The 12,905-nt window shown below is 38.0% G+C and overlaps 1 protein-coding gene across 3 annotated transcripts in view; it reads left to right on the top strand.

Annotated features, from left to right (window-relative positions):
• The window catches only part of PDE4D (phosphodiesterase 4D), a 775,698-nt gene that overhangs the window by 419,708 nt on the left and 343,085 nt on the right, over window positions 1-12,905 (top strand). Inside the window, exon 1 of one of the 3 annotated variants that reach the window (XM_056112219.1) lies at window positions 369-613. The exons of the other annotated variants lie outside the window; for them this stretch is intronic. Coding sequence (XP_055968194.1) covers window positions 525-613 — 89 coding nt within the window. The 5' untranslated portion in view covers window positions 369-524. Of the gene's footprint in view, window positions 1-368; window positions 614-12,905 lie in introns of those variants that run through there. 3 annotated transcript variants of the gene reach the window in all.

The following is a 12,905-nucleotide window of genomic DNA, read 5'->3' on the forward strand; positions in this document are numbered from 1 at the left end:
ATTTCTAAGAGAAATCAAAATGACAAAATAGTTGGCAGTTCTTTGTGTGAAGTTCATCTTTGTCAAATTTGTAAGTATTTTCGAACAACAACAACAACAAAAAGACCTCTATTTTTATTTATTTTTTTTAACTTCACACTCAACTGAATGGGTGACCCCTTCCAACAAGACTTTCATTCTGTGTGCACTGTGTTTTTCATGAGTGGCCTGACTTGTTTGTTTAATCAGAACTACATTTAAAAACAAATTTGCAAGACACTATCTCACGTTCTTAATGAGATAAAGTCCGAGTGAAGCAAGCACTGTCGCAAAGGGCAAGTGTCATGCAGCAGGAAGTGCCGGCCATCCCTCCAGCCCTGCCTCAGTCAGCCCGCCACCTCCTGTCAGCGCATTCCTCCCCACAGAGGAAATGCCCTCAGTCAGCCACAAGTACCTCCTGCGTGGTGTGGGGCCCTCTGGCCCCCGGGCCCTGCACCAACACTGACTTCCAGCTGTTTCCAGTGATCTTGGCACCTTCTTCACAAATGGCTTTTGTTGGGGATCCCCTGGGAGCAACAGTTCCAGGACCATCTCCAAGAGCCAAGTCAAGATTGCGTTTCTCAAAGTCTTACAGGTACTGCTCTTTATTTTGTCGCTGGCATATTTTTAAAAGAAATCATCCTCTGTAGCTTTAAGTTCCTGCAAATAAGCCTTTGCTGTCTGCTGATCTGTTTAACGCGTCATGTGAGTTAAATTGACAGTATGTGAAATATGAGCTAAGACCAAGATATGAACCTTAAAATAGTTAGGGGTAGGTGGAAACCTACAGAAGTAGAAGGAAGTTGGCCGATTTTTAAGGGATGGTTTTGAGAATTAAATGGTAAACTTAAGTGTGGTCTACGAAACAAGTGTATTGGCATGAGTTAGTGGACTTAATCTGGCCAAAACTGGTCATACTGAGTTTACCCTTTCGATGTCAGGAAAAGATTCTTATTTTATTAAATAAACACAGAAATAAAAGTACAACCTCCCACCTTTTTTTTTGGTAAGGATTTTATGGTACACTCACAATAAAACAGTGGGAAAATATTGGTAAGTAGTAATACAAAATTTTACTATGCTCAAGAGAATAAATACCTTGAAATCAAAGAAATACTTTTTTTAATCTTTGATTTTAAAAGATTTCTATAAACTCACCTGAAAAATATTGACCTTATGACCTCTATGGCCAAAAACACCTTGATTTTGTAACAAAGTTAGCTTATTTTAACTAAATAACTTTTAAAAAATTAAGACAGGAAAATCTTTGATTTTCTTCTTTTCTTGTGTTCTAGATACTTACAGTGAAAATACTGATTCCTTGGAGATCATTTTGTTTCTGATAGATTAGTCCATAAACTGAAAGATGTTTCTACAATAGTAAATGCTAGTAACTTTCTTTTTAATAATCTTAAGGATAAGGTCTTCTTTAAACCAACTGTGCCATATCTGTAAACTACCCTACTTGCATGGAAGTATACTTTGAATTTGTATTATAGTGTCTTAAACTTGTCTGAATAGAAAATATTCAGTACTTTAATTACAATAATTCACAATAAAATATTTGTTTCCTTTAAATTATAAAGGATAAAGTACCCTTAAAATTTTAGGGATATATAAAATCACAAAAATCAAATTATAAACTTCATTATCAAAATGAGTAGGCAAATTTTGACAAGGGCTAAATAAAATTAGGCAGCCAAAAGTATATTATTTCTATTTTTTCCATTTACTTTTGTTTCAAAGCAAAGCCATTAATTTTTGTCATATTAATTCATTATGAATATACAAATATGTCTTTACAATAAACAACTTATGGCTACAACATAATTGGCAATTTCCTGAATTTTCATTTCAATTATTGCTTGCATCTTTTCTTATTATATGTGAAGTTATATCTTCATCAAAGACTTATAGACAGTACTGTGCATATTTTCAAGGGATGGAGGCTTCTGCATGCTTGTGAAATTGGCTTGCAAGTTCCTATACACATCCCAATGCCCACAGACTTAACTTCTGTGTTTGCTTTCTAAATGACAACTCTGTATAGATTTCCTACAGTTAAATGCAAACATTTAGAATAAGCATTGTTTTTGCTTCATTTTTCCTTTTTTTTTTTTCTTTTGCAGGAGTGGGGTGGGACAGGTAGGGCTGGGTCACTCCTAGCAGTGCTCAGGCCATACTCTTGGCTCTGCTCTCAGGGGTAACTCCTAGTGGTCCTGTGCATTGCCAGGTATTGAGTTTGGTCTAGCTGTATCCAAAACAAGCACCTAACCTGCTGCTTTATCTCTCTACCCCTCATTCTTTTTATGATACAAGAGAACCTTAAAATATGCGGAAGTACTTTAAGTTTGTTCGGGTACCATTCTCAGTTTTCTTAGTCTGGCTCTGCGCTTCGGGATCACCTCTGATGATACTTCGTGGAGTTGCAGGTGAGCATATCGGGTACAGAGGTCTGCCACATGCCAGTAAAATGCTCTACCCGCTATGCTCAAGCCCCTTCAGAGTATTTTTTAAAAGCTTTTCAGGAGTCCCAGGGATGATTCAGCATTGGAACACCTGCCATTCAAGCATGGGGCCAATGAGGCCATTAGTTTGGTCCCTAACACCACTCTACATGCCAAAGGGTGATTCGCAAGTGATTCCAGGGCTCTGCACATAACTTCCCCACCAAGTGTGGTCAAGTGTCTGATTTCACCACCTTTGCCCCTATTATCACAGAAGAGTCCAGAAAGGGGAAGATTAAAAATACATATGTAAGAGGGTAAAAATTCTCATCAGATGAAAAGCAGTAAGAACTGTTGTTTTTTAGGTATCCATGATACATTTTTTTTAAATTCCTATGGTAAGTGATACTAGTAAGTATAACTGACATCAAATGAGAGAACAGTGGAAAGTTTCAAGATCAGAAATGTCCACAGTAAGAATAAGAAGTTTCTGTTTTAACTTAAAATATTTCAGGCAGTGTTCCCAGGGCTGCAGGCATGTCTCACCTCATCCCTTAGTTGGAATCAAACATTGCCCGTTGCCTTCATGTAGTAGATGAGTAAATCAGGCAAAGATAGTTTAGGAAACTTGCTTAAATTTGCTTAAACTAGCTCCACTGTTCTGGAGTCCCTGGTCTCCTTACAGACACTGTACTATCTTGAGTTTCCTAAACAATTCCCAAGGAGGAATTTTATTTTAGGAGGTACAATTCTGGTAGACTTAAGTATCCTCATGTTTTCCTTTCTCTGAGAAGAGAGCACCTTTTAAATTTGATGTAAAACAGCATTTGGTGAGCAATTAAATATATAAATTTATTCAATAAAACCTAAGGTATCGTCTAACATCAATATTGGTTTAACTTAGGGAATGTTATTCTTCTTACAGACTTTGAGGGAATTTATGTGGCTGGCTTCTGGTGTCTCATTGGGCTTTGGGGCTTCCATCTGGCTCATTTCAACTGACAAAAAACAGTGGTCACGTGGTTACATTTTACTGCTAATCTGTTGCTCTACAGCCAGATGTTCAGAGGAGCCAGTTGATTCTCTAAACTAAAGACATTAACTCCATCATGTACTGTGCCTATTTATTCTACTACCGTTGTATTGAATAATTCTTAGTTATATTCTAAATTGTGGTAACATAGGTTATGGAAAATGGGAATGGGGATTTTACTTGAAAAACAGCATAACAATCATTATAAGAGCATTATAGTAGTGTTGGGCTGGAGCGATAGCACAGCGGGTAGGGCGTTTGCCTTGCACGCAGCCAACATGGCCGACCCGAGTTCGATTCCTCCGCCCCTCTCGGAGAGCCCGGCAAGCTACCGAGAGTATTCGATATGCCAGACACAGTAACAACAAAGTCTCCAATGGAGACGTTACTGGGCCCGCTCGAGCAATAGTAGTGTTAAGCTGAGAACACCTGTGGGAAGAGAGAGCAAGCTGCTTTAGAACTAAACAACTTGAACATCAATTCTTCTGTTTTCTTGGCTGGAGAGATTTTCTAGCCTCCATTGGCAGATTCCCTGCCTTCAAATGTCAAGTAAAAAATGCCTACTTCAAAGGGCTATCATGCCCTTACATGAAAATACGTGGGTAAAAGTGCCTACCCCTCCATTATAGCCTCTTCTAGATTTCTTTTATCATTTCACCTGTCTTATGTTAGTTTTTGTCATATGCTTTTGGCTTTACCATGGTCACTGAGATAACTCCTCGAAAATAGTATAATGCAAATGACTCATGGTTACTCTATGAGCAGCTGTGCTCATGCAATCTCCCCTTTACTAGACAGTGCGGAGTAATGTCTCAGAGTGAGTTGACTCCAGAACCTCACTGCTAACACTCAAATTCACCAATATCACTCTGAATCATAAAACCTTGTTCATTACTTAACTTTATGTATTTTGATTTCTTCATCGATAAAATGAGGAGATGTAAAGATTAAGTGCATAAGCCATGCATAGTGCCTGCAAATAAACAGCTCTGCGAAATGAGTCAGAAAGAGAAGGATAGACATAGAAAGATTGCATACATCTGGGGGATATAAAGTAACAAAATATGAGATCAATACCCAAGAATAGCTGAGATCAGCACCAGGAGGATTACTCCATAGCTTAGAGGCCAGCCGGGCATTCTAGGGGAAAGGGCAGCTCAGATAGAGAAGGGAGCACCAAATAAAGGGTGTTAGGAGGATCCACCCAGGAGGGGAGATGCATGTCGAAAGTAGACTATGGACTGAACATTTTTGCCACTCAATGCCTCTTTTGCAGACCACAACACCCAAAACGAGAGAGAACACAGGGGATTGCCCTGCCACAGAGGCAGGGGAAGATGGGGGGATGGGGTGGGGGGGATATTATCCATGGTGGTGGAAAATGGGCACTGGTGGAGGGATGGGTATCTGATCATTGTATAATCGAAATCCAAGCACAAAAAATTGTAAATCTACAACTGTACCTCATGGTGTTTCACTAATAAAAAAAATTTAAAAAAAAACACACATACACATTACTTTCCACAGGGTTTAAGTATATTGAAATATAAATTATCTGGTTTCTCTGAAATTAAATTTGGTCCAAACTTCACTTTATAAATGTGTATAAGATAAATCACACCTTAAATTTAATGGTCCTCATTTAGTAGGAGTCCTTCAATTTAATTTTTGGTTACATTAACATAAAGAATATATAAAATCGTAATACTCCTCCACTTGAAAATCTGAAATTTAAACTAATGATAAATAAAATGCAATTTATTAAAAAAAAAAAAACTCTAAATTAGAATCTGAGGTCTTTGTGGCAGACACTTTTGTCTTTTTTTCTCCCTCTTCAGTATTGCCAGTACCATTAAGGTTGTGTGACATGTAGCAGGTACTCCATGCACATGTGTCAAATAAACGTACCTATCAGCAAACATAGTTTACCCCCACCCCCCACCCCCAACAATAGTCTAGATACTTTTCTATTTTCATCAAACAGAGATTTAAAACTAAAGATTCAGGAGACTTTATCTCCTCAAACTATCAACTAGTATTAGAAAACATAACCAGATGGGATAATAAGATTTGTCAACAGTGCTATAAACCATGGCTGTCTGTTCTTGTAATTTTTTTCCTCCAATCTTTGTTTGTTTGCTTGTTTGTTTTGGTCACACCCAGTGGTTGCTCAGGGCTTACTCCTTGCTCTGCCCTCAGGAATCACTCTAATCACTCCAGGTGGAGGGACCATAGGGTGTACCACTGATCAGCTGTGTACAAGACAAGCACCCTTCCTGCTGCATTATCAATCCAGTCCCAAATATATATTCCTTACAATATAGTATCCATAGAGTATAATTCTTCAGCAAAGTTTCAAAGAAAGTGATTCACTTCTTGTACTGAGGAATGTGGTGAGTCAGAATTGGGCAGCAGCCACGGAAGGGTTGACATTTAAATACTGGAAAACCTTATTTCTAGTAAAAAAACAAAAACAACTGCTCAAACATTTTTACTACAAGTCTAAAAATCCATTCCTACAATAGCTACAATCTGGTTTTTTAGAGACTATTTTGTAAATAGGTCTTTGACAGAAAACAGTGGTTGATCATTTCAAAGGTCACATTTCCCAATGTTCAAAAACCCGTGCAACTAGCAATTTCTGCCAAAATTTAGGCATACCATTTTAATTATTATTTACAGTTAGGAAAAATTTAAAATGTAATTTCTGTAAGGAGAAATATAGTTTGTGAGGTTTTTGTAAGGTCAGGATAGCACATGGAACAAATATGAAACTGTGTGATTTTTCTAAAATACTAAGGCTTCAATATTGCCTGTGAGCTATGGGCCCAGCTCTGAGCATGTTCAAATATGTATTGGCAGGAGATATACAAAATAACAGTGGCAAGTTAAGAGAAGACACTCATTCTGCTAAGCATAATTATGCATGAGAATATTTCTGATGGTTGACATGAGACTCACACTGGTAAATGTATTCTTAAAGATGTGATGCATATATTTATATCTAATAGTGGGCTGGAGCAATAGGACAGCGGGTAGGGCGTTTGCCTTGCATGCGGCCAACTCAGGTTCGATCCCTCCTTCCTTTTCGGAGATCCTGGCAAGCCATCCAAGACGTATTCGATATGCCAAAAACAGTAACAACAAGTCTCACAATGGAGATGTTACTGGTGCCCACTCGAGATAATCAATGAACAATGGGAGGACAGTGCTGTGGTGCTAATCATAGTAAAATCTTCATTTTTCATTCCTCAGAATGTTGCAAATGCTCACCAAGTGAGTTTAAGGAATGGTATTTTAACTGCCCGATCCAATTGAAATTTGTTTGGTTTAAGCAGAGAAACAAACACTGACAAGAAAGATGATATTCACTCTATACACCTTCCTTTGCTATTCCTTATCATGTTCTTTGTGCAGACAAATCCCTACCTCTTCCTGTGGTTATTCTTCTCCTAACCTACACTGTTTTTTTTTCCTATTTCTGAAACATAATCAAAATTATATTTTTAAAGTGTCCATTAACAGGGCTCAAGAGAGATCTTTAATTTGTGTAATGCTGCATTGATAAATACCCTGTACTATTTGGAATCAAAGCAAAATAAAATTCCATTGACAAAATAGAAGACAGTCTGGCAGTTCTGAGCTTGTTACTATACTTTAATACCAAACCCTGGCGTAAATTTGTAAAGAAATGATTAAAATTTTAAAGAGAAAAGTTGTATACGTGAACAGATTAAATGCATATAACTTTAATTATGTGATACTAACCCAATACATAAAACAAATACAATAAGAGCAACAAGTATGTAAGCCACATTTCAAAAAGAAAACTTGAGAATGAACTTGGAAAAAAATCTTGCATTCGCCGAAAAGGAATAAATTTTGTAAAAGCTAGAACAAGTGTTAGCGTTAAAATAAACACTCAGGGGCCAAAGAGATAGTACAGAGGATAGCGCACTTGCCTTGAACATAGCCAAACCAGATTTGATCCCCAGGGTATCATTCAGTCCCTTGAACACTGTCAGGAGTGATTCCTCAGTCCAGAGCCAGGAGAAACCCCTAAGTATTGCTGGGTCTGACCCAAAGAGCAAACAAACTATATATATATATATATATATATATATATATATATATATATATCAGTCGTGCTATCGCTCCCGAGTTCGATTCCTCCGCCCCTCTCGGAGAGCCCGGCAAGCTACCGAGAGTATTCGATATGTCAGACACAGTAACAACAAAGTCTCCAATGGAGACGTTACTGGGCCCGCTCGAGCAAATTGACGATCAACAGGAGGGCCTTTACCTTTACCTTTACCTTTATATATATCAGTCAGTTCAATCAGAATCCATGTTTAAAAGTAAATGTGTCAAAGATTATCTGCTGAACGCCCAAAATTAGCACGCTCAGTGGTATGCTCATCTATTTCTACAGTCAACTGGCTGTAAAACTATGGGAAAAGACAATTTGTCATATCTGCTGTTCTCTCCAACAAAATTCCTCATACCAACCCAAAAGTCACTAAATGCCGATTTAGTGAAGGGGACTGAGTGGAGTATTTACACCTCATAGATGTAATTGATATCAAGAACACAGACAATAGCAAAAAAAGTTAAAAAATAGTAAAATGAAGAGATAGTACAGGGTTTAAGCACTTACCTTGCATGTGGACAGGTCAGTTCCATCCCCAGTATCCCATATGATCCTTGAGCCCCCTCTGAAGTGACACTTATCACAGAGTCAGGAACAGTCCCTTAGTATCACTGGGTGTGGCCCTTAGCTTAAAAATTCATTCATTCATTCATCATTCATCATCCTGTTATTCGTCGATTGCCTCGAGCAGGCCCCAGTAACGTCTCTTTCATCCTAGCCCTGAGATTATATTCAAGGCTCTTTAGGAGAATGAGACCCATCATTGTTACTGGTATTTGGCATATTTGGTACGCCACGGGGAGTTTGCCAGACTCTGCCCTGTGGGCAGGCTATATGCGATAGCCTGCAAGTTTGTCCAGCTTAAAAATAAACCAAAGTAATATAATTATTGTGAGGATTTTAATATGTATTATCACCAAGGCAGGGGCTGAGTCCCTTGGGGCAGGGAGGGCTCTCACCCGCCCCACTCTAGGGCACCCCGAGTGAAAATAGCCTGGTGTGGAGTAGGGTGGCATAGTTATGGGAGCCTCATTTTATGCTCCCTTTCGGGAGAAGCAGCCGACCTCCACTACCCAGCCACCTCCAAAATGCAGGCTGCTTTCCGGATGCTCAGGCCGAGCCTCACATATGAATGAAGCCCCATGGAACCCAGGTAATGCAGAACTTTGTCGCCTTAGACTCTAGGCTCAATAGGTACCAGGAACAGAAATCCTCCTCCTGCTTCCCCCAGTCTCGGCAACCCAGGGGTCACAGCAATAAGCCACTCCCTGCCGGCCGCCAGATAATCTCCTCATGGGCCACCCTCTAGAACTCATGGCTGCTTCTCCCAGAAGGGAGCATAAAATGAGACTTCCATAACCGTGTCACCAGACTCCACACCGGGCTGTTTTCACTCGGTGCACCCCATAGTGGGACGGGTGAGAACCCTCCCCGCCCCAAGGGACCCAGCTCTGGCAGCCGACCTTCACTGCCCAACCACATCCACCTGTTAGGCTACTTTCTGGACACTTTCTACCATTTTCCATAATTACCACACCATATTTGATTCCGTTCAGACAGTCGGCAACAAATCATAGAGAAAAAAAAAATATATATATATATTTTCCTCTCAGAGAGCCTGGTGAGCTAAGGACAATATCCCGCCCACACGGGCAGAGTCTGGAAAGCTTCCTGTGGCATATTTGATATGCCAAAAACAGTAATGATAGCAGGTCTCATTCCCCTGACCCTGAAACAGCCTCCAATCATTGGGAAAGATGAGTAAGGAGAAACTACTAAAATCTCAGGGCTAAAGAATGGTCGAGATTGGTACCAGGAATTTTACTCCATGGCTTGGAGGCCAGCCACACATGCTAGGGGAAAAAGCTCAGATAGAGAAGGGAACACCAAATAAAGGTGTTGGGAGAATCCTCCCAGGATGGGAGAAGCATGCTGAAAGTAGACTATAGACCAAACATGATTGCCACCCATTGCCTCTTTTGCAAACCACAATACCCAACAGGAGAGAGAGAACAAAAGGGAATGCCCTGCCACAGAGGCAGGGTGGGATGGGTGGGATGGGGGGTGGGATGGATACTGGGATCCGTGGTGGTGGGAAATGGACACTGGTGGAGGGATGGGTATTTGATCATTGTATAATTGAAACCCAAGCACAAAAAATTGTAAGTCTACAACTGTACCTCATGGTGTCTCACTAATAAAAATTTTTTAAAAATAAATAAATAAATAAAATCTCAGGGCTGGAATGAATGGAGACATTACTGGTGCCCACTTGAGTAAATGACAGTGATACAGTGATACAGTGATTATCACCAATGTCTTAACATATTTTATGGTACATTTGTATAATTTGATTTTAATAATCTCTAGGTAGCACTTTAGCACTGTAGTCGCGTTGTTCATTGATTTGCTCGAGCAGGCACCAGTAAAGTCTCACAACAAATTGCAAGACTTGTTGTTACTGTTTTTGGTATACTGGATATATCACAGGTAGTTTGCCAGGCTTTGCCGTGCGGGTGAGATACTCTCAGTAGCTTGCTGAACTCTCCAAGAGGGGCAGAGGAATCAAACCTGGGTCGTCTGCTTGCAAGACAAAAGCCCTACCTGCTATGCTATTGCTCCAGCCCCATCACTAGGCATAACAACAAATTCGTACACTTGAAATTTTAATGAATTAAATTTTAATTTTAACAAGTGTTGCAGAGAGGTCGATCATATCACTGAACCTAGTGCTTTATTAGCCACCTGAATTATTTCTCTTCTATTGAGGACTAAAGAGGACTGAAATGTTGACATGTCTGCCTTGATAAAATTTATGTCATAATGGGAGAAGATAGAAAAAAAAACTTAAACAACTAAATAAATAAAATGGGAAATAAAGACGGGCAGATTCAGTAATTAATGCTTCAGCCCCCAGCACTACATATGGCCCCCTGAACACCCCCATAGTACTCCCTGAGCACAGTTGGATGTGGTCCCAAAACTAAAATAATTGAATGAACAAATAAATTAATAGAAGATATAAGTTTAATTATATTTTAATATAAGATATAAGATTCTGCCTGGGGAAATCAAGAACACCTTAAAAAAGGAAATGACTATTTTCATCTATGTTCAATTATACCCATTCTATATTCCCATGAATATGTTTGCTTTTTTAGGCATGCAAAGCATAACTAAAATTGTAACAAGTCAAATGAATTATTGTAATATTGATTTCTGGATGTTTATTTGAATACTATGTTCTTGTTCAGATCAGACTTCATCTCTTAAATGAGCTTTCCTTGGATTTATATTGCCAAAATCTAGGAGGAGAAAAAAAGAAAATGTAAGAGTAGTTTACAATATTCTTTCTTGTGACATTATTCTATGAAATATTAAAGTTTTCTATGTAGAAAATGTTAGTTTTTAAAAGTTGAAAGTTAAAAATGGTAACAATAGTCTCTATTCTTTGATGTATTAGTGTATTTCTATTCTGAAAACTTTTATGTCATAAGCTAAGAGAAATTATGTGATGAATATTTTTTATTTTTAAGAGTAATTATGCCAATTTAAACTATTGGATTAGGAGAAAAGCTAACCAGACCAAACTTTTCTCTCTAACACATAAATTTTTAGTTTGGTGCCTGTAAATATTATGCTTGTTGCTTGATCCCTTTTGGCAATTAACTTGTCTTTAATTGATTTGTGGGTTGTTCCCTAGAAGTTGTTATAGCTATAGGAATGTAATGGAAGATTTTGTTTATATAGAATAATAAAATTGATGGACTGGAAGGAGAGAAATTTAACTCTAGAATGTCCGTGATTTTCAGGAATTTTTTGTCCTGTAATCATAGTGTTTGGGATAAAGAATGAAAAACTAGCTGAATCTGATTAGTGTTCTTCTCCAAAGGAAAGATTTATGTCTGTTTAAGAATTTCATTAATTTAGTGACGCAAGTACATTCTCTAGAAAATGGGTGGTCACTTTAGGGGAGAGAAAACATATAATAAGGAAGTCCCTAAGGCCATCTTTAGATTATACTTGACAAAAACTCTCATCCATGGGTTCCATGAATAATCACTGCATGATCTCAGATAAACTAAAAGATAAAAGCACTTCCTGCTCTTGTAACTTTTATTTCTATTAGTACTTCCAATAAAATGTATTAGTATTTAGTAAAAAATCATAGTAGATAGTAACATTTAATTAAAATATTAGTAAATAGTATTTCATTATAAAAATTCATAAAATTTTTATAACATTCCTTCACTCTTTGTAATAAAATTCAAAATGCCTTGAGGAAAGGCAGTTGGAAATTGCCAGTGGTACTGCTACTGGTGATAATACTTTTATCCTAATATTGTGCCCTTTTTTTTAGGAAGAAAAGAATGGCTTAAACAGTTTCTATTGTGTGTACTCCCTTCAGTCCTTAGATGAGATGGTCAAGGGCAAGAAATATCAGATTTCTTTTCCTAAAGAAAATTCCTATAAATTGGGACAAGAGAAATATCCTGGAGATCTGGCTCGTAGAAATACCAAGAAAAGAAACATTATTGGCCAGATAGACAAATTATATTTGTGTTGTGGAATGGACTATAATGGCTGAATATTTGTGCTAGTCCTATATCACTCAAAACAAACCAACAAACATAAGCAACCTTTTGGCATCAAGGAGATATCTCAGTCATCAGGAGTACAAACATTGTATATGTAAAGTCCTGGTTCAATACCTAGCACCTTATGACTCCCTCCAGCCCTGTTGCCCCCAAAACTCTTGAACCTACACCATGATGAATCGAACCATCCGGCCCATTTGACAATTATGCTATAGTGTCCCATAGGTTCCTTCAAGTACTGCTGGAAGCCAACCTTAAAAATTTTACAAATCTTTCCAATGTTAATAAAAAGGGGAGATATTTTATTTACTTTCTAAATTAGTCATATATAATACTGGTTTGGAATCCATTTGGTATGAGATAATAAGTCTAAATATGCAACTAAGTGATTAAAAAACATATTTTACTCACAATAGCACAGATAAATAAATAAAACAGTATTAATTCCCAAAATACCATTTTATGCACACTTCCAGTCACTACTCACACTGGAGATAATCACTAACTAGGCTTTCAAGAACATAAATTTCTTTTGCCTGTCATTTTGAAGTTCATGTAAAGGGAGTATTGCAATACAGTCTCTTCTGTTTGGGCTTCTTTTTAAATTATTTTAAAAATAAAAGATTAACAGCAGAGTATCTACCCTCATATAATTTGTT

The sequence above is a fragment of the Sorex fumeus genome, unplaced genomic scaffold (genome assembly GCF_029834395.1).
Source record: "Sorex fumeus unplaced genomic scaffold, SorFum_2.1 ptg000015l, whole genome shotgun sequence".
Lineage (NCBI taxonomy): Eukaryota > Metazoa > Chordata > Mammalia > Eulipotyphla > Soricidae > Sorex > Sorex fumeus.